The 22,210-nt window shown below is 43.7% G+C and overlaps 1 protein-coding gene across 2 annotated transcripts in view; it reads right to left on the minus strand.

The window, feature by feature from the left end:
* Positions 1–22,210, minus strand: part of NDRG1 (N-myc downstream regulated 1) — a 75,713-nt gene that overhangs the window by 20,712 nt on the left and 32,791 nt on the right. Inside the window, exons 1-3 of one of the 2 annotated variants that reach the window (XM_069780099.1) lie at positions 19,638–19,756; positions 6,055–6,133; positions 3,320–3,355 (exon numbers count right to left, since the gene is read on the minus strand). In XM_069780099.1, coding sequence (XP_069636200.1) covers positions 3,320–3,355; positions 6,055–6,117 — 99 coding nt within the window. In that variant the 5' untranslated portion in view covers positions 6,118–6,133; positions 19,638–19,756. Of the gene's footprint in view, positions 1–3,319; positions 3,356–6,054; positions 6,134–19,637; positions 19,757–22,210 lie in introns of those variants that run through there. The other variant, XM_069780098.1, reaches the window with a different exon arrangement.

Below are 22,210 nucleotides of genomic sequence, written 5' to 3' on the forward strand. Positions count from 1 at the left end.
TTAATGAGGTATTGCAATGTTGGATTTCAAATCCCCTTTGCCCTGAAGTTATTAGCATTTTTCCCCTTGCTTTTTCTACTCTAAAATGGTTATTTCAAGTCACCTTATGCTTTTCCTAAAACCCCAATGCCCACCTTTCCAGGTATTTTTCTCGTCTTTTTTTTTGTTTAAGATTTCTGTATTAAATTAGCAAGATTAAGAAAAAGGTTCCCCAATTCAGGTGTCAGTTGGGTACATTAATAAGTGTGATGACTTCTGATGTAAATATAAGTGACTCTGCTAAGGTGGAAGCCGGTAACAAAAACTTTGGTGCATGAACTGAAGCAGATTATTGCAACAGTTCTGCCCAGGGATTCTTCCCAGTCTGATTAGCACTGGGTCACACTGCTCTGCAGAAGTACAAAACCACAACCACCCCTATTGCTTTCCTTGAGACCTAAAAGGATGAGGAAATCCATGTAACATGCTGCAACGCCCCAAACCGCATCCACCAGTGCCAGTGGGAAACCCAGCCCCATCGCACCATGAGGACCAGCAGATTTGTCACCTGTTGTAAGGACGCTCTTTCCTTCTGCCCTCGCAGGCAGGAGGAGGAGGGAAAGCAGAAATGGTTCTTGCCGGCTGGTGGATATAGATGGCCGTGAGCCATGAATTGCAAGGGAAAACTCATCTCTGCCACCTACAGCTGCCACACAGCTCAAAGTTTTGCTTAGTTAGAGAAAGCAGTCTCCTGACAGACTGCTCACTTCTGAAACACAAAGCTAAGAGAATATATACAGTGACGAGGAGCCAGGTCTCCATCGGCTCCAATGCTACCAAGCTAGAAAATAGGCAAATGCATCAAACTGGAAATACAACTAAAATGTGTTTGGCATTAAGCCAACAAAACAGCACAGGGCACGCTGCCCTGCACCAGTTTATCACTAACTGTGCTAAAACAGGTTTTGGGAGGCAGGCAACCTTCACTTAAATTTTCAGGTGGGTGCCACAGACAGACATATAGTGCTGACTAGAGATAGTTCAGAGCTGTCAGTTCTTCCATCTCTTGTCTTGGCCATCCCCTGGTCACTTCATGAAAGCTTTCCTCCAGAGAATAACCACATACATGTCTTACAACATATGCTTTCAGAAAGGCAATATTGCACTATACAGTGGCTTCCTTCAAAAATGGAAAAGTATGTTTTACACAAATCTGTCTATTTCTTTCCAAACCCGAATAACTAGATAAAATTTATTCTTGGAACCAAAACACCTCCCAGGCAGTCACTACTTTCCAGTAGTGACAGAACCAAAGTTATTAACTGACCACTGCATAACTTGTCCCCAAAAGGACAGAGCAAGTTGCAAGGGATATGGTGGACACCGACATCCGTACACAGGCACTAAATAAGAAGCTTCATCCTGCCAAGCGCTGATCACCTCCTTCCCTGGCCAGGTCCATCCTCCTCCCAAGCATGGCTCATGGGACAGGTTGCTTATTAAGAGCACACATGAGCTTCAGCGTCAGTCCTGAGTGATCTGGGTCCTCCAGGGCCACACACGAACTTCTCTAATGAACTAAGCAATAGAGTCTCTCCTAACAGCTTCAAACCACCTCTTTCATAAATCAACCGCAGAACTTAGAGACATAGGTAGGGTACTTGTGGTTTTAAGGACCAAAACTAAGCCTCCTTTGCAGCAGCAGTTCTTAACATAACGGGTTGAGACTGTTCTTTCACATTTTTCCTTCCTGAACTAGAACAACCAAAGATTAAACTCTAACAAAGAAAGATCATTAAAAAAGCAAGAGCTGGCAGAACAGGGCTAAATGACAAGAACCACTGCTCTGGATTAGTGACAGTTAATCCAAAACATGGAAAAAACCAACCAAACCAACAAGGCTTAGAGAATTTGATCTGCGAGTTAAAAAATCTATATATACACATGGTTTACAAACCAAGCAAATTTATTCCAAGAATAGAAATGAAATATGGGTCACTTCTGGATTCTTAATCAAAATACTGCAGTATTCCTGTTAGCAGACTTAATCTGGGATTCAGATCTATTTAGACCAAGTGATCAATCTGGACCTAAACAAAAAGCTTCTCCCATGCTGTGCACAGGAAGTCACATGGTGACAACTTCAACTTAAATTTATCAAGACTTCAGGCAGTGGATTTCATCATTAGAAAGGATAAGGGGAAAGATGCCAGATTAATGTAAACTACAGTTTTTCTGCAGAAGTAAGAACCATTGAAAGAAGGCAAATATGTTTGAGATAACTGTCTCCCTTGGTTTCCAGGGAAAAGACTGCTGAGTTTGTGCTGGATTTTTAACCAATTTGCACAACATTGAATAAAAACATTGACAGGTGCAAATAAAGTGCTACATGCCACAAAGCACAGAAGGGTTATTTCCTTCACGCACCTCCACCTGAACATTCAAGAGACTAGAACAATTTAATAGGTTTCCTTGTTCCTGCAGTCTACCTCCCTCCCTACACCCCTTGATAAAAGTAAGACACCCGGCAGGCCTCTTTTCCCAACACATACTCCTTCTGGTCCTCAGCAAAGGGAATTCACTGCTTACTCTTTTTGTCGAGGCAGGTACAAGCTCCCTGGTCTCCCTCCCTGTTCAACCCAACCTGACTGACAGCCACGCATTTCCTTAGTCTCAGCTTAAGAACCAGCAAGGGCACACATCTCAGTCAGAAGCCCAAATGGCAATAAAATAATATATAAGGGGAGCCAAGAGAGTTAGAAAGTTACCTCTCAAAAGCATGACACAGGGGGAAAGTGGAAAGCCACCATTTGACCTAGTGGTGTGCTTTACGAACTCTTATGTTCTGGCTGTAAATAAACATATGGAAACTACCATCACCCTGTTGTGGGCAAAATTGATTGCTTAGGGCCTTCCACCACTCCACAGGCTTCAGGAATCTTTTGGAAACTTTCAACCATACATGGAGAGGGACATTTCCTCTGAGGAAATGCATGCACACTGCTAATGAAAGCAAATTAATTGGGGAAAGTGTGTGTCCATGTGGGAGGGGAATATTTTGCTTTCACTACCGCTGCTGAAGAATCTCATTCTCTTAGCAAGAATAGAACTGCTCACAACCCAGCCACCCCTTTTGGAAGAAACTTTCTCAGCTTCAGTCTGAAAAGACCTCCTGCAGTCTCCTTCACATCACTATGTTAGAGCCCCATTCAGACCCCTCTCCCACAGTAACAGTATTTCTGGCAAGCAGTCACTTCTGACCACATTTTGCTGTTTTCTCAAATGTCAATTCAGTTTCCCCTTTTACCAGAAAAAAAAAAAGCAGAAGAGCTTTACTTGCCTGAACATCGAAGTCTGGAAGGAGGCGAGTGATAGCCTGTGAAAAGATTTTAAAGCATTAATGCAGGTAACTTTTGCATCTACAGAAATCTGCACTGGGACACGTGTGTTCTAAACCACCAGTTCTGCAGCCAAGAGCTGTCCTGTCCCTTCATTCAACAAAAGCTCTCTTGCTGAATGTCAAAATTCGCCCAAAAGCTTTTGGCCACTAATCTTCATGGAGAACATGAAAACAGTAAAACATTATAGACCAGCAAAATAAAGCACAAAAGCTGGTGAAGCTTCGTTTACTGTTAAATCACTGGACAAGTCAGAGCAGTAACTGGACTTTTCTCCATTGCTTACTGTAGCCATGGGACAGCCAACAGCCCACCTCAGTCCTGCCTACGATGGAAAGCTGTTGTTCAAGCATGCACTGAGCACTTGCAACTCAGTTAAGCAGTCATTACTGGGATTTGTTTACACGATGTGGAACGTGGGAAGGGTTTTATCCTAGCTAAAATTAGGCCTTGTTATGTTTGGGAGGCTGGCTGGACACAGAGAGGTACATTCCAACCTGTGACCAGCGATCGCTATTAGTTCCTACACATGTCAAGGACCTCCAGCAGAAAAGGAGTTAAGTGACATCCTCCCCATCTCCAATAGTCTAAGAGGCTTATAACTTCAAAGGAAGAAGTGTCTTACAGTCACCTCCTTCTACTAAAAGACAAGGAAGAAGTCAAATCTCTATTTCCACTGGAGGGCTGAAAACAGAGGTAAGAGCAGCCAAGCCAACACTTAAGCTGCTGAGTATGACAGAGAAGCCAAAGCTTGAAAAAAGTATTGAGATAAAAAGCAAAGCTTAGGATCCTGGCAAGGAGGTCACTCAGTACCAGAAGCCCAGGTAAAGTCAAGATGGAAGATGTGAGAAGCAATGAAACTGCTGTCTTGGGCAATATCATCTCAGATGGTGGACCTCATGCAGTGCAACCCATAATTATGGCAGGACTCTAGAGCCATGATCTTTAGGCAATTAGGCAGTGTCATGTACATAAAAACAAGTAGCTAAAGAGCTGACTGAGCTTGTGGAAATCATTTTATGCAGCCTTAGCTTTAGACAATATGCTAGGTTTTAATCTTACTATACTGTTGGTCTCACAACCTTTTAAACATAGCTAGTTTCATACGTGGTTGTTTCCATGGGGTCTAGAGTAGAAAGGAGTAAGTATATGTGGCATCCATATAGACAGCATATGAAATAACTGTTCAGGAACAAAGACTCAGCTGTAGAAGAAACCTGATCACAACAAGCCAGGACGTGACTCCAGAGTGCATCACCCACTCAGCACCATCTCCACTGTTAACCTTAGTATGTGCTGAGTGTCCTTCAGGGCAATCTTTTCCACTTTCTCAAAACACATTAACTAACTTCCTTCATCTATGTTAAGAATGGCCACAGAGGAAATCAAACTCTGTGCTAGTTTTCCCACGTAGACAAAACTTCAGGTAACATCGTGAATAAAAGCATATAGGGTTCATTGTCAAGATTCCAACTTTTGATCTACGTGCTACAGAAACCCAGGAAGTTAATCAGTGTTAAGATATTTCTGAACTTTAAAGCAAAGGCATTTCAGTACCCATAAGGCTTCTGCTTAGTATCTCCTTTGTTTTGCTACTACTGAACAATATTGGCATTAAGAAGGGACCTTAGCTTCTGAAAAGTTTGAGTGCTGCATTCACTGGTATCCAAACAAGCTCTGCTTTCATGCAATGTCCTTGGCAAAGGAGCTGTGTTTAAAGTTTCTCTAGCCGTTTCACTGCAGTCACAAGTGGAAACGATTTTCTGAAGTGTTTACGCAAAAGAGGTAGGGAATAAAAAAGAAAGTAGCAGATAGAGCAATGAATAGTTCTAGTGTAGAAAACCAGAAAAAAAACACATTTATATACATGATTTTCAAGAATTACAATCATTGGGAACAAAAGAAAAATCTTAGTTTTGATTCAAGAAAAAGAGCTGAGAGGTTCCTTCATGTATTACAGTCAATTATTTGCCATGAACATACCAAAGCACAGAGTACTGCTACCACCACCAAGTCAGACAGCCACTGAACCCAGATGCTGTGGGCAGATCTTTGAAGAAAATGGTGCAAAAAAACAAATGGAAAGAAGTACAACAAGGTTAAGCAAGAAAAAGGCTACGATGTTTCTACACTGCAACCCCAGAGGAAAGGCTGTGGCTTGCACGCACCCAGCCCGCTGCAGACCAGGTAGCGGTTTGGCTGTAACTCGTAGCTCAGTGCAGTCAGAGATGATTAGATGAGGCACACTCGTACCTCCGGGCTCAGATGTGCCCAAAAGAAAAGTAAAGGTTCTCTGTGCCTCCTTGAAAGGTAGCTGACAGAGCAAAGTTTGTATCTTTACACTGAGAAGTCTATAGGTATAGATGGATGTACGTGAGATTGCCCAGTTGGCATCATGCAAAATACCTAAAGACACCCAGAGCTGTCATTCAGAAAAGAAAAAATGTCACCAGCAGAATAGCACTAAAGAGTAAAACCAAAGACCAAGAAAGAACAAATAATTAAAGCTCCGTTTTGCATTAATAAAAAAACCCTGAAAACCACACTTTTATACTATCTCCAGTTTCTCTTGTTTCTTCCATATGATATGTTAGAACTAATCTAAGAACACACGTGCAGTTCCAACAGCAGCCCTGAAATAAAACACATAAGCTGTAAAAAGGTTTAAAATAATTACCTCCTCCTTCTCCACCAGAGGTTTCACCTCTGCAAGGTGAGCATCCTGGAACTCTGTTGACATGGTCAGTAGGTGATATCTGCAAAGATGAAAAAGATTTGTTCTCAGCTTGCATCAAAGATTAAAAACAGGAACAAATAAAGATCTTGCTCCACCCAACCCCCCTAGCAATGACCCACTGTCTCAGGTTATAGTTTAAAAGACCTTTGCAAGAAGGTTATGAATTTCTTGTAAAATGCCTCCCTGGTTTATTTATATACACACTCCTGCACAATACAAGATTAAAGAAATACTAAGGCTGCAAGATCAAACAAAAGTTTGGCAGCTTCAAAACAGGGAATGCTGAAGGAAACAGGGCAGGGACCAGTAGAGAGCCATGGAAACTGTCATTTCACAGGTGAAAGGAGGCAGAGCCAAATCTGCACAACCACCTTTGGAAATTAGCTTGAATACTCATCTCTGAAATTTATTTTTTCTTCTTTTTTTTTTTCCTCTTTCTTTTTGATGCAGGCTCCCTGTCCACCCCCCAGATCTTTACTGTAAGAAAACTGAACTGGACACTCATTAGCATCATTTTACTCTCAGATCAATGTGCTCTGTTCTTTGGGATAGAAACACCCTCCCTGATCTGAACAAATAGTACCAAGTAAAACAGATATTCCTTTAAGTGGACACCAACAAAGCGCATGCAGAAATGCTGTTTTCAAAACTGCCAAAGTAAGGAACAAGACTGCTGCATCCTGCAATAGGAAAGGACCAGCATCACGATACCCAGCCCTCATCTGCGGGAAGCTCAACTGGGACCAGGGGTATGGCCAAACCCCAGGGGAGGCGACTGCTGCGGCAGTCGGAGCAGCAGGCTGTGCTGCAGGTGCAGTGCGCCCTTTGCATTTGGACCAACAGGCATCTCAGTTCAGCAACCATATCAGTCCAAACCGCGAGTTAAAAAGAACAGCATGTTTTCACTCTCTTGACAACGCTAAGGTGCCAGAGGCAGAGGGCTGTTCCCTGCGAAGCTCTGATGAATGACCAGAAACAGTTCTCAAAAGAGATACCAGAACTGTTTTAACAGCAAGATGACAAATACAAAAGTCAAAGTATGTTTGTTACGTATCCCCTGGCCTGCTGGAGAAATGCATATCATGTGGGTTTTAGACATCTTTGGACAAAATTGGAAATTTATTAACTACACAACTATAAAACAACTCAGTTACTTTTTAACAAAAGTTTAGAACTGTCTTAAGTGAAGCATATGAGTAAGCGTACTCATAAAGCAAGCCAAAGGGCTGAAACACATTTAGGAATTATTGACTAAGCGTTAACTGCAAACATTTTAATTATTAACAATTTTCCTGAAGATAAGCATTGAACTACAGAACAGAATTTAAATTGATTCTTTAAACCATGATTTCCCACCTCTTGACTTCAATCTGATTTAAGCCAATCAACCCTGTCTACATAAATGACCTGTTGCTCAAAAAGGGCTGTGAAGCCCACAGGAGTATCCAGGATCCGGCAGCGGAAGCAGCAGCAGCATTTTTAGTCTGCCCCATGGGTTAACTCGATGCACTTTTCCCTGGGCAAAGATGCTCTAGTGAGGAAGTTAGCAAGATCACTGGATGCTGCAGCAAGCTATGAAGTGGCACACACAGATTAAGAAAGTTAATGCTGAAAAAACGCTGATGTCCACGCACATGCAAACCACTTCAGATTTTAGGAACCCTTCTTGCTAGCTACACAATTGGGTGGATTTTTGGTAAAGAATTAGACCAGGGATTTTAAACTTAGAGAAATGCTTCATGAATATTTAACCCCACCAGTTGAGGCATGGGGACAGGAACAAAACTGACCCCATTGCCAGTAATTTGTAATCCAAGTTTACAAGGCACCAGAGCTACTTAAATAGTCAGAGGAGTCAAGACAAGAGTTAATCCCCCAGCAGTCACTATGATTCACCCTTTTTCTCCAGGTTTTCCAGTAAGTTTTACCTGTTACAGATCTTAATCATAAAGAACAAGCAAAAAACAAGTTTGCCAAAATTTCAGGCAATTGCAAGTGACACTGTAGAAACAGTGTTATGTATTTTTGTAATTACAGCCACCTATGTAATCTGCCATTCTTACACAGTGAGCAGTTGTGCATGGCAGAGAGGGAAAATAAATGCTGCTGCAATATTTAGAGGTCAAAAATACTTACATGCAATTGCAACTAACTCACTTTTTTTTCAATTCAGCAAATTCTGTTAAGACAGAAATAGCACCTTAATGTTGCACCCAATTCTGCAACAGGGACTAGAAGTGCAAGAGACTTTTCCATGTTTTGCCTATAGGGGAGGAAAGTAAGAAGCCAGGTCCCCTGCAGTTTTCCAGTTAGAAGCGGTCAGGGAACAAAGCCACAGCTAGTGTTTGTGGAAGAAAGTTGTTTACACGGGACAGTTTCAGATTTTCAGGGACTCAGAGCATTGACTACAAATGACCAAAAAAACTGTGCCAAAAAGAACAAGATGGATGCCTTTTATAGCCTTAAAAAACAATCCTGTTTTCATAATAGTTCAAAGTTGTTGCTCTATGTTTCCGAAAGAACCAGCACTAGGAAGTGCTGACCAGCAGATTACACGACTGCCATGATGTCGGCCGAACAAAAGCCCAACGTGTACCAAGTTCTCGCTTTTGGAAAGATACCAGATCTTGCAGCCACATAATGTTTTCAGATCAGGCTTTTCCAAGCTCTGGGTTTTCCTTCTCTGCATCAGGAATACCTGAAACATTCCTACCAAGAAACAACCTTGTGAGAAGGCGGCACAACAACACACTATTTGTTCACAAGAGCTGGCGAACAAAGCCCTGCTATCTGTCAGTACTGTAAAAAACATCTTATTTTCTACAGAGAAAGATGCTGGGGAAGTGTTTTTGTACCACCCATGTTCAGCACAAATTTTATAATCTCTAAATAGGTGCTTTGTGCTCCCCACCTCCCTGTTACGTGACAGGGTAGCTCAAAGCTAATGTAACTGCATAACTCTTCCAAATAGATAACCATACAAGCATTCCTTTATACACGTTTCAAAGCACTTGCCTCACAGAAGTCTTCAAAAGACAAAGTTCATTTATATCTGCAAGCAGTAGTGTAAAGTTGCCAACTTGGAGAAAAACAACTTTTTTTTCACTCCACTTGGCCAATTCAGCCTCCTAAGAGGTCCTAAGTTCTCTATTCTGGGACAAGCCAGCTCCACCCAGCGGACACCCACCACCCTGCACCCAGATATCGGTTACAATTGCTGCTCAGAGGATTAAGTTTTAAAACAATCATACTTCTAACTAAGAAAAAAATACAGGTCTAAGGCACCTTTGCAGCTGGCAAAGTGCTTTAAGACTGATTACATATCTACCTTTGCCAGCTAGCAGGAAAGGCATCATACCAGCCTCTAGGAAGCAAGGGGGACGTGGGGAAGGGTGAAGTCATCTGTGCAATACTGTGTTCACTAATTTAATTGAGAGGCCTTTCTGTACCTGTTCCAGCCCAAATCCACCGCTCCAAAACCACTGGAGAAAGTGTCATAACCAAGGCTAGTAGCTCAGGCATGATTTCACTGAACCCGATTATTTTGCTCCTGAAAGTTCAGAATATACCCCCTGTCCCTTTGCACTATTGCTGAAGGGACAGTGATCGCTGCAGCCTTGCTTTGGCAGCAGGAGGTACAGGATGGATGTGCAGCCTGGCTTTGCACAGCAGGGATCCCAACAAAGGAGCCAAGAAGCCACACACCAGGCCATCCAACCTCAGGCACTGCAGTGTTGCAATCGTAAGTACCAAGTATTAGGTAATCCTAATATATGTGACCAAGTTCATTCCAAGCACAGAAGCGAAACAAGTTCAAAGATCGCTCGTTTCAAACTATTCTTCCAAAAACACACATTTAGTTGCCCAGGTTTGTGCCACAGGGTGCATCAAGTGTGATGGTCTCACATCCACGAAGGGCTGGGGGAACTGCTACCAGCATTACAGGATTTACCTTTGCCCTCATACCCAACTGCTTTTTATTTACATGCTATCATGGAAAACAAAGAACAGGAAAAGACTCCTGCCTGAGCGTTTCATTAAGAAGGCAATTTCCTCAAAACAGCTTGTTTAAACACTGGCAGCAGAGATTATTCTCCTTTTGAGTACATATATACAGAAGAGTAACTTCACCAGAGCAGCCTGATGGCATTTCCACCTCTGCAGGTTGAGCAAGCAGGAGGGACAGTAATCACTTTACATGTGGGATTAAATACCCATGAGCATCTAAAGACAAAGAGGGAGAAGGCCACGGGCACTGAGGGTCACAGCTCCCAAAACACTGGTGTTGCTCTCTTTGGAGAGAGACAGAGGGACCATGCGAGACTTGGGCTCCAGGGCCACACGTGGGAGGTGTTTCCAAGCCAGTCGCATCACTCTCCACTTTATCCCTTGAAAGGCTCCCTTCAGAGCTCAGGCACCAAAGAAGGTAGGAAGGACAGAGGTGGCAATTCGAGGCTTTGTGCGCCTGCAGCAGCTGAAAGCACTATTAAAGAAGTAGGGATGAGGCAAGAGTGGAGAGAGCTAAGATGTCTCCAGAGCTCGCAGCAGTTGATTAGCAAAGATCCCCATTCAGTTCCCGGTCAGAAAAATAACCAGGCAGCTCAGGGGGCTGACAGTTAAGCAAGGAAAGTTACTGTGACGCTCAAACTGCATTTGAGCCTTGCACACAATTAGACCTCTTCCAGTCATTCACAGTAAATGCTATAAACTAGTCTGACTGGCCCTATAACAAAAAATGGTTACTGTAAACCAGAGAGCAGCCTGAAAAAAAATTGTCTCCACTAAACAGAGAGAAGTGGACATCAGTTGATAGCACTCGTGTATGGTTATGGTCCACAATGCATGCTTTCATTAAGTGCAGTTTACATTTCAGATATTTTATAATAAACTTGACAAATCTAATCTTCCTGTTCATGATTCATTTGAAAATTACCCATTTTGCAAGCATCCAAAACAGTTCATGCATAAGCATCTGCCCACACTATGTTCTGTTTAAGCTACTCTGTTACAGGCACTGGTATCACAAGGTCCTTTGTGTACCAAGTTACTGATTTTCTCCGACATAGTTCCACACAATAAATCACAGTAGAGGTTTTATAGCAGTTCCTCCTCTTAAAAAAAAAACACCAGCAGATGACTTTTGACAGTTAAGTAGCATCTGACTAAACAGTTTGAGCAGCAAGTGTCAAAAGTTGAAGACACTCAACTACCTGGGACTCTCTGGGTTTCCTTAGCCTCTGGTTATACATGATTATCTCAATTTGCAACTAAAAGTTAACAACCTGACACACAGGAAGCTTGGAAGTGTGGCCCTTAAATAACCTAAAGGTTCAAATCAGAAGAGGTCAGGAACCAAAGCATTAAATTAAATAATATCAGGGAACTGAAACTACGCTGTCTTGTGGCCTCTGGTTCACAGATGTCCGGTGAATTGCCATCACCCAGCCATCTTCAAGCACAGCACACTGCCGATACTCAATTTCGTTATTTTTTGTTTCTAAGCAATTTGCTTTTATTTCTTTTCATCCCCTTTGTGAGCTACTCCACTAGCATGTTTTAGTGAAGGCTCTAGTTGAAAAATAAGAGCCGGCATCCAGGAAAAAAAAAGTGGGTTTTTAGAAGCATAACATAGCATAACAGTGATTTTCAAAAAACAAGAAGTTTTAGCCATTTTTAAGTTTAGACTTATGCTATGTGCTAATCAATCTGATTAGGAAACTGAAACGTTTTAGCCAAGAACTTGAGCCCTGCGCCAAGGAACAGCCGGGTGAAGCCACACGGAGACGACTGCAAGGACAGAGCCAGCAGCCGATTCCACCGGGCTCCCACGAAAAACACGCAGGTGTGGGTCCGCAGCCTCTCCCGCAGCTACGCCTGCCTGCGGCTTCGGCGTACCCCTGCAGTTACAGAGGCAAGATCTCCAGGCTCTTCTCCAGTCCTGTCGTTCTGGCTGGTTTTTCCACTTGTGCAACTGGTGCCGGTGCGTGTATGGGCACAGAGCTGTTCAGCTGCAATCGCTTTGGGGTCGGACACTGCCTTTAAACCGCCAATTCCTCAGACCAGGGGCTGGTTACTCTTCACAGGCATGACACGCTCTGGCAGCTGCGTGTTGATAATAGCATCAAAACAAAGTGAGCTGGAAGCAACCCTTCTGTCTACTCCGCAGATGTTGAGCAAGAAAACTGTTGCAACGCGGCTTGCACAAGCCCCTCGCTGTGGGATGCGATGAAGAATGTTCCCTGGAAAGCTCGGGGTCCTCCCATGCTTCACAGGACTAGAAACTGGCTATGGAAAGGGTTGGTGTGCTAGCCAAAGGACGTGTCTGCTGTCCCCATCTCCCCTATGCTGGACACTCTGGTTGTGTCCCCGTCCCCCCCCATATAATGAGCAGCTATGTTATTCCTAGCTGGCAGGGAAATGGAGAGCTTGCAATGTCTTGGGGCTTTTTTTCCTGCTGTAGCAATCCCTAATACTACCTACACTATAATATCACAACTCCATGAGGGACAGATTATAAACCCTACTGAAGTTCTCAGAAATTCAGGTTTCTTTAGCATCTGGCACTTGAAACTGCTTTTGGTCATAACCACTTCTCACAGAGTTATCTCCAATAATGTGTATTTTCTTCAAAGAGATTAAAAATACTAGTGACCCCCGGGACTCTCCAGCTATGAGGAGTGCCGTCATCCCAACTTCCCTCCTCAAGCAGCCACCGCTGACGTGGCTGCAAACAGTCCTTGCAGAGCATGACAGCGCAGGGTGGAGGTAGGGGAACCTGGGGCTTTTGTAAGAAATCCTACATCTAAGTGGCAGCCTAAGTTTATTTGGAAACACATTATGCCCATTTGTAGTGATGCCAATATTGTCCTTTAGCTTTAAATGACTCCAGGCTGTGGGTGGCAGCACTGCAGGGTGGAAAGAGTGAAGAGCAATCAGCTGCCTTCCCAGGCTTTGTTTTCTTACCCCACCAAGCCAGCCTGACTCCTTCCACTGCCCCAGCACCCTCCTAGCATCCTCCCAACGTCCTTCTCTGCATCCGTCCCACTCCTCCTTCAACGGACTGCAAACATAAAGGTCTTGCGCAAAGATGAAAGGCGATGCATTGGTACAGAACCTGACACCTGCCTTGCACCTGGGTGCTAGGCTGGGCTTTGGGGGCAGATTAAATAACGAACACCGCAAAGATGCATTAGGCATTTCATAACATGGAAAAGACGGCTTCTGCCACAAAGATTGCAGTCTAAACAGACAAGAAACAAGCTATTGTTCCTGCAGCTCACCAGCAGTCAGGCCATGCTCCCCACCCCCTCCTATTCTCACTCTGCCATGCTTTAATAGTTCATAGCTTCTGCCCAGCTGCAACCGCTTCAAAAAGTGGGTGGTTCTGTGCAAGTTAGAGGCGAAAACATACTGAGATTATTCCAGAAGGGACAGGCCCATAGTATACTCAGAGATGAGGAATGTTGTCTGGCTCTCTAGGTTGCACCCTTGCAAGTATATAATGGTTTCTTTTCGTATGTTTTGTATTTTCACATTGATGTTGCAAAGATGAGTGGTTAAGTTACAAAACATCACAGCTAAGGATGATGATGTATCTTAATTTAAATGTATTCATTAGGTCATACTATATGGGTTCATGCTTCTACCACCTATTAAAACTGCTTGCTCATCACTGTTACAAGTTCTTTTTATAACCCCTGCCAAAATGCCTGGGCTGAAGTTTTCCATGATAAGTGTCTGAGGGTTTTTGTTTGGTTTTGAGGAGAAAAATATAATTTATGGATATTATTTTGTTCCTGTGAGCTCCCAGTCCCCTTTTCTAAGATGAACTTTAGCATTCTAGATCTTAATCTGGACTCGAACTTCACACAAATGGCCATTGTGTTAAGGACACATCTTTCTTCCCAAGAAAGTCCCATTATAAAATTTCCCAAATTTAAGCATTTGCACATGCTTAACTACTCAGGACTAGATTTGGGTAACAGTCTTCCACTGCCTTCAAGCCTCAGCACCTAGAGATAACAATATGATATTCCTAAGGGCTGAGCACACTCCTGCCTGTATTGCAACAGATGGGACTGGTGAGGGAGTAAATCAGCACCATTCAGTGCCAAAATACTCCTTGCTTCTCAAAATAAGGCCTTTCAAAATCCTTCAAAGTGGGCAAAAAGCAATTCTTCATCCTCAGCTGACTTTTTTCAAAACTTCACCCATCCATGCTCCAGGTTAGCATCTATACATCAGGCAGAGAACTTAGTTGTCACTTTCCAGACTTTGTTTACAAGAGAAGTTGGAGTTACGCGTGCCCAAGTTTTTATGTAAGGTTGGGATTTTATACACAACTTCATAAAATTCAGTACGTTTCACATGGGGAAGAAATATGTGATGCTCTTAAATTGAATCATCTAGGAAAAAGAATAGTATTTTGAATTTGCCATAATAGAAAGGGCCATCATAAAACTCTGCAGTGCATCTACTTCTACTTCATAGACTAGTCACATAACCCAGTGTGTTGCAACTTTGTCCAAGGACACAAATGCATCTTAAAATTTAGCAGGGATATATTACATACAATACATACAAAATATGTTTAGAGCACTCTAGAACTATAGCAGTAGGAAAATGACATCATTAGTTTGACAAGGTACATAGGAGCTTCCTAAAGGAAGCAACCCAAAAACCCACAGCAAGAGCAATCCTTCCTTCCTCTAATAGTGCGCTTCCCATCTGGATGTCTGCCTACCGTGTTCACAAACAAAGGTTCCTTTAAAAGTTGCCTTCTACTTTGCTGATTAGTTTTCCATTATACCTTATGCCTACCACTAAAGACTCACACATATATATATAAAAAACATATTATCACTTTTTTTGCTTTGAACAGCAGTGCCTCCATCTACAGAGTCTTAATCAGGGACACTACAGATTAAGATCCTCACCATTTAGCTTTTTCTTCTTAAAAAAAAAAAATCAGAATTTCTTAAAGAAGGCAAGTTGATATAGTGGTGAAATGGCAAGGACAGAAAAAGCCACACATGCACACAAAAACAACCCCCAAGGAATAGTTGAAAAGACATGGAAAGATTTGGTTTACAGTCAGTTAGGTTTTCATGTTGCACTAGGTCCTAAGGTTTGCTCTTTCCATTAATTTTTACATCATCCATACAGTACTAGCAGACTGGCCTTACATGTCCATGGTAGAGAATAAGCTAAAAGAGCTATACTTTTGAAGCTATACTTAGTTCAGACAGGAAGCAGCCAGTTAAAGGCTTGGAAAAGTAGTGAATATCCAGTTTTAAAAACGGGACTTGAAAAGGAAGATCTGCATTGACCAACTTCCAGCTACCAAGAGAAAAAACCTGACTGACAGATGAAAAAGATCTATTAAAATTGTGACAATTAACTGAAAGGAAGTAGCACAAAACCCAAAAGAAACATAGGAAACGTGATCAGCCACACAAAATAAGAGCAGTAAGATTGACATACATCCTGCTTTGTACAAACAGATACAGCTGTGGAAAATTTCATCAGCCCAGGCAGTCCAGCTGTGCATCAGCAAGCACGCTGCAGAGCACCTCTGCATGGAGAACACCCCATTTAACAACAAACCGCCGGGCATTATCCAAAGACAACACTCTCATGCCAGCTGGGAAACCAAACAGGCCTGATTCTGCAGCAGCTCTTAGCTAAAAGTAAAACTGAACTAATCTCCCTCATCATCAAACATAGGACCCTGCACATTCAAGTCTGAAACTTGGATAATTGCAGGCTTTACTTTTTTTTTTCTTTACTCCACACTTGCTGTGCTGGATTAAATGGAGGATAATGGTACTGATTCTCATGGACGCTGAGTACTGAGTTTAATTATGTCATAATAACACTTTAATGATACATGATCACGTATTCAGGAGAAGCTCTGAATGGTTCCTTGCTGTTGCTCCAACTGCGCAGCCAAAGGGAATTAACAATAGGGATTACCTCCCGCTGACTGGCCCTGCTGAAGTCACCCAGGGCTCTGGAAGTGGCACAGATAGGAAAAAACCACACCATCATTTGAGCGGAACACCAAGTTCAATAGCCATTATATTCATAGACATTGATTTCCAAGAGGCCTAACCTAGATTTTAGTAATCCGTAGCAACACACACCACCAAACCTGAAAATGGGATTGCCTTATTCGCAACCTTTTTAAACAGTTTCAGAATATTTCCCCCAACTATCCAGTACGAGCAAGTGATTCATTTGCAACTTTTGGCACAGAGCTTTTGACAGCTGGCAGAGGGGTAACTGTTGCTTCCTTGACCTGCTGACAGCTGGAGATCCACTCCATTCTTCACAGAAAAGGCAGCAGGGGCAGCACCATCGTGCATTACAAACTTACAAATGTACACCTAAAAGCTGAAGGGCAGTCTACATACAATACCATTTATTTAGCAAAACAGCAACAGGACAAAGTGGGCTCTTCTGTACTTCTGCCTGAGATTTCTAGGTGCTGTGACGCAACATGAAAGTTAGATATAAACAAACTGTCATCTGGAAGTCATACGTCATCTCAAGAACCAGCATTTCATCCCTATGAATATCAAGCAGTTGCATCTCCTGGTTTTTGGAAGGTTTTCCTTTCAAGTGGTTGAACAAGAGCAACTAGAGAAACTCACTCTTGCTGCATATTGCTGGGACTGAACTGATTCAGGCCATTGGTTCCCCAGGCTGTACTCTCCCCTGACAGCAAATGGGCTTTTGCTGCCTTAAGCTTCCAGCTGTACACATGATGTAAACATTGCTGATCCACCACAATTAGAACTTGTATTATTTCTGAGAGTTTCACAGTTTCTAGTTGTCTTCATTCTGAAGAGCTTCAAGCCATTTTCACCCCTTCTGTATCTTTTCTTTCACTCTTTGCCTATTTTGAGACAATAAAAGCAGGAAATGTCTCATTACATGTGTGCTCCACGTTTTGTGCAACAGATTCTCAGGCTCTAATGAGGTTAAGCGAAAAAACAGTATTTTCTATGGGAAGTTAGAATTTTGCCAGAATCTCTTAAGCTGGTCATGAGAAGACATATGTTGCACTTCAGTCAAACAAATTAATCACTTAGGTTTAAAAATCTGAATCAAAGAATTTTTCTCACAACAGTTCACTGCTAATCCCACCTGAACTACAAGAGCAAATTACTCAACTGCCTTATAACTATTTTTAAGGACCAGGCTCCCATGCCAAAGTGTTTCCCAAGATGCACTGTAATTTCCCCATGTAACTGTCAGTGCAAAAAGGAATATTCAAAGAGCAAAGTATCTCCCACCAGAGTAAAAAATATTGGGGAATCCTGCTGTTTTTACCAAGCATTCATACAGTCTACCCAGATGATCTGTCACAGTTTTAGCATTCCTTTTTCTTTTGGCAAGAACAAAAAAGCCATTGTGCAGGGCAGAAACAGAAAAACTTAAGAGTCTGGGTTTTGGTGGTGCGGATGCTTGTTCCCAGAGGCAGGCACATGTGGCAGTGCTCCCTCAGCAGTGGGTGACACTTCCTTGGCTATTGCCAAATTCTGTGGACACCTGACACTTTGACACCTCTACCCTACTGTTACCTTGGGTAAAGTGGCCAATGAATGTACAAAATCAGTACACAATCCCTTCTTCTTAAGGGAAACAAATTAAAACCCCAGTTTGTCAAGACCTTCTAGAGCCCTCTCGCCCAGCCTGGTTCAAGGCCAGCCACTTTGCAGAATGCCCATTCTCAAGGGGATGAGTTCATCTCTTATTTCACTGATTGTAGACATTTTGGTTCAAAGTTTTCAAAGTTGAAATCCAGCCCGTTCAGGTATCTGCTGAACTGCAGTGCAAGGAACTCAGATTCAGAAGTTGTGGTCTCCAGTTCGCCAAACGGTTATGCCATAGCATCTGTTCAGTTCATACTGAAAAATATTAGGTACAGGAACCATGCACACCCTAAGTAGTCTCTCATTGCTACATTAAAACCCGTTTTCACTACATCTCTATTTTCCACGTCAAAACACACACCATTTCCTCCTGAACACATCAATACTCAGGAAGTGTACAAACCTTTAAGGAACACTTTATTTTTGCTACACCTACTCCTGAGCTCTACCATTTCATCCACAGTCATTAAATTCTTGCTGTGCACAGGACATCATACAGCATTAGCTGCTTGTTGTTTACTCAACTACTTGTGATAAAAACACAGTCATTCTATGTCAGACGAAGTTAGACTCTGGTTAAAAGAGCACAAAATTTAAAAAAAAAAACCACCATGTTCCCAGAGTCAAGTTCAAAGTGCACCACCTTAATGCCACTGGCTGAAGTTTTGATTTAAGTTATGCCTGTAATGGCCAAGACTAAAAACAGCAAGGCAGGCTTCTCACATGTTTACCTGAAGGATCTGATAGCTCCTGTTTACAGGCTATTCCCATTGCTTGCTCTGAATCGTGAGTTTTTCAGCAGCTGTGTATCTTTCACACACTTGGACACAAAAAAGTTGACAAAAAGCCAGAAGTCAAAACAGTGCAACACCTTGCAGAGAGGCTGGACAGAAAGCTTCAGGTTGTCTTTGACCTCTTCCATGCCACTACAACTGCATTTTCTAGGTTCAAAATACAGTTCCTATTTAAACAGACAACTGAGGAGAAAATTGTCCAAACAACACGGTTGGTAAATACTTCTTCAAATAACATAGTTGGTAAATACTTCTATCTGAAGCCTAATGGAAGTCCTGTTCTGGGAATGGGGTGCAAAAATCAGGCACTGAGCTCTTTATAAAACAGTGGGTAAAACAGCAAGCAATGCCAGTTTGCAAGTGTTTCATAGGAAAACCATAACACAATGGAAAGCGTTTAACCAAAACATCCTCCCTAGCAGAAGTGAAATCACTTATTTCATCAGATCCAGGACGCGGCTGTGCCTCCACTGCAAACACTACTAGAAGTGCCCTGAACCTGAAGCCTGGAAGCACAGGAGGCAAACTGCACCTATCATCACCTACGAAGACAACAACCCCACTGCAACACCTGACTGGTAGAGGCTGGACACCAGTCAACTCTGTCCTCTGCTCCAGATCCAACGCGGAGCTGCGAGAGCAGGGAGACACAAGCAACAAGCGCCAGTAGTCAGCTTCCGTAGGAAAAGTATGTGCCTTCGCTTCACACATGTTTTCCAGCCCAGCCCAGTCCACTCCTGCCAGGGAGCCTGGACCGCGGCAGCAGCATCCCGCAGCTGCCCCCGCTGCCCAGAGGGGCCGGGGTACGGCTCCGGGCACCCCGTCTGCTGCTCCCTCCTGCCAGCCCACAGCCACCACCCCGCTCAGAGCCACCCGCTCCTCCGCCGGCAGCCAGCAAAGCCCTGCTTGGAAGGCGGGGGGGGGGGGGGGAAGGGATTTATTGGTAAGAAAAAAAAAAAAAGGAGTGGGGTGATGCAAGGATGCGCTCTCGAAGGGGCTGCGAGGTCCGCGGGGGTGAGGGAGGGATGGAAGGGTAGGTGGGTGGGCAGGTAGCGGGACCTTCCCTTACCTGCTGCGCTACCCCTCTCCTTGCGCCGCCGCCGCCGCCGCGCTCCGACAGCCACCCGCCTGCTGCCGCGGGGCGGATTTATAGCCCGGGCCCCGCCCGCCGGGCGGCGCTGCCCGCCGCGGCCGCCGCCACCGCCTCCCCGCCGGGAGCACGGGGCGGATCGCCACCCGTTCCGGGGCTCCGCCCGCCCGTCCCCGCGCCCGAGGGCTCCCCCCGTCGCACGCAGAAGTTTGCGGCGGGTAACACCCCGTGTGCCCGGTCTCCACAGGGGTCCCTAAATATCAGCGGGGAACTCCGGCGCACACCCGCAAGCCCAGGTGCCCCCGTCCTCCAGGTCGCGCAGCCCAGCCTGGGGGAGGCTCACCTCTGACATCCCCTGCCTGGGCAAGCTTTGGGAGCAGTGAACGGCGCAGACCTGCCGCCCCGCTTCCCGAAGCGCTACCGTGCCGGGAAGGAGTTTCACACAATTTGGTGAGGAGAGGCGACTGTGTCCAAGGGGTTTGCCCAAGGACCGAAAGAGTAGCAGTCTTGGGAAAGGCTGAGGAAAGGATTGCAACAGCAGGGTCCTGGCACAGGTGGTCAAAATTGTGCGGACATATGTACTACTATATAAAAAGTCTGTTTACCAGATCCTGAATTGCAAAACCTTACGCTCATACATTAACATGACCACTAGGAAGGAACTCTAATTGCACTAGAAAGAAAATAATGCCTTCACACATTTCTGATGAAGTTCAGAGGGTGCAGTGGGTGTTGCAAGTGCTGTGTGATTTTCCCAGCAAACAGCTCTTTGGCAAGAAGCGCAGCTAATCGTTTATTCCAAAAAGAGGCCCTAGCCTGCTGAGTAGAGAGTGTCTCTATATACACAGTTCTGCGTGTAGCCACCCGCTAAGGGGCGGGTTAAACTGTGACAGCCTGAGCTGCTTTTTCTGTGGCTTTTCTGTAAAGCGCAGTTACTCCATGTGTGTGATTTCACTTAACAACCTCCCTTTTATGGCAGGTTACTGTGACCTAAACTGATGAAATCCACAGCGTGTTGTCATTCTCCCTCATGTAGTGGCCTGAAGAGGAAATCAGGAATTCCTGAAACTCTGAAACTCTGTTAAACTCTCTGCCTCTGTTTTCTCAGCTATACAATAAACGTATTAAGTCCAGTCTATAAAGCTTGCTGTTGTTCAAATGCATATTATCTTCTCTCCTCCTAAGCCAGCTTCTGTACTGGAGTCAGAAGTGCTGCCTTCAGAAAGAGAACCATGGAAGTCTGGTTCCTTTTTCACCACGAAATGGCGGGAGACCATGTTGTCCAGCAATAATTCTGAAATATTACTAAGTCTTGAATAAAGGAAATTTCTTATCATGTTTTCTTACCTTTAATTAATTAATGTCTGCAAGGATGAAGAGTATTTCTAAAACAACAAAATAGAACCATTTATCATGCTAAGACACAGTGCTTCTGTGTGTGTGCTTTCTTTGTTTTTTTGATCATAAAAGGTCTAACCTTTTTCATACTCATTTTAAACTGTGAGGCCAGGAAACCAATGAAACCGTCACAAATAATTTAATTTGCAACTGAGCCTATTTTGAAGTCACATCTTCAAAATTATGTCATCAAATCAGCAGCTTGCTCTGTTTGTTATGGAAGATCTGTCTAGATCAGTGGCTCCTAAAGTCATGGAACAAGTGCAAACGCTAGAAAAAGAAGATGGGCTTGACTAATTTTCCAAGGGATTAATCCTTCCTTCATCTGATCATGAAACAAAATCCTAGCTCAGAAACATTCAGTCCTCAGAAAACAGATCTGGGTCAGTGTCTGAACTGTGTGGTTTGGCCCATCCTCAAGCAGTTTTTTAGTCTGCTGTGCTTGGCTGCTTTTTGGGGAAGGGGCTGAAAGCTCCAGAGATTCAAATGGAATGAACTGTTCCCTGTGCACTAAATGCAGACTTTTGCAGTAAAAACAAGTACTGAGTCTGGAATGAACTGGAGAACTGGAATGAAGTGTTTTCTTTTGCTTTGACTTCTGAAGTTTGTTTGCTATTTGAATCACATGTAGTGTTGGACGCTCAAAAATGTTGGAGACAGGCAGGTAGAAGCCCCTGGGAGTCAGTAGCTGCTAGCCCAAGTGAGTAGGAAAGCCTGGGAATGTGTGCATCCAAATGCAGCCTTCACTAGCTCAAGCACTCTTCCCAACTATTTTGCTAGTTATGACTGAGAATAACATGGTGATTTACAGTGTCTTTTGAGGATGATTGGTGGATTGCAAAAGAAAATTAAGTCATTCCAAAAATCCAAGTTAGGAAGTATTTTTACTATGTGAAGATGTCATTGCTAAAGTTTGTACTCAGAGAGCCAAATCCTGCTGTGTGCCAGCAAGGCGCACAGCTGAAAGCTTGGGGAACATCATTCCCTTCTTCTTCTTAAAAAGTCTGCTTAGAAGACAGGTAAGGAAAACAGGAATTTCAAGGCTTAATTTGCCAGAGTGGCACTGCTGACGATGTAACAGCCACTGCCTCAGTGAGTTCTCATCCTGTGCTGGGCTGCACGACTGCTCGCACCGCATTCCCGTAGCAGCTGAG

This window comes from Haliaeetus albicilla, chromosome 3, assembly GCF_947461875.1.
Source record: "Haliaeetus albicilla chromosome 3, bHalAlb1.1, whole genome shotgun sequence".
Taxonomy (NCBI): domain Eukaryota; kingdom Metazoa; phylum Chordata; class Aves; order Accipitriformes; family Accipitridae; genus Haliaeetus; species Haliaeetus albicilla.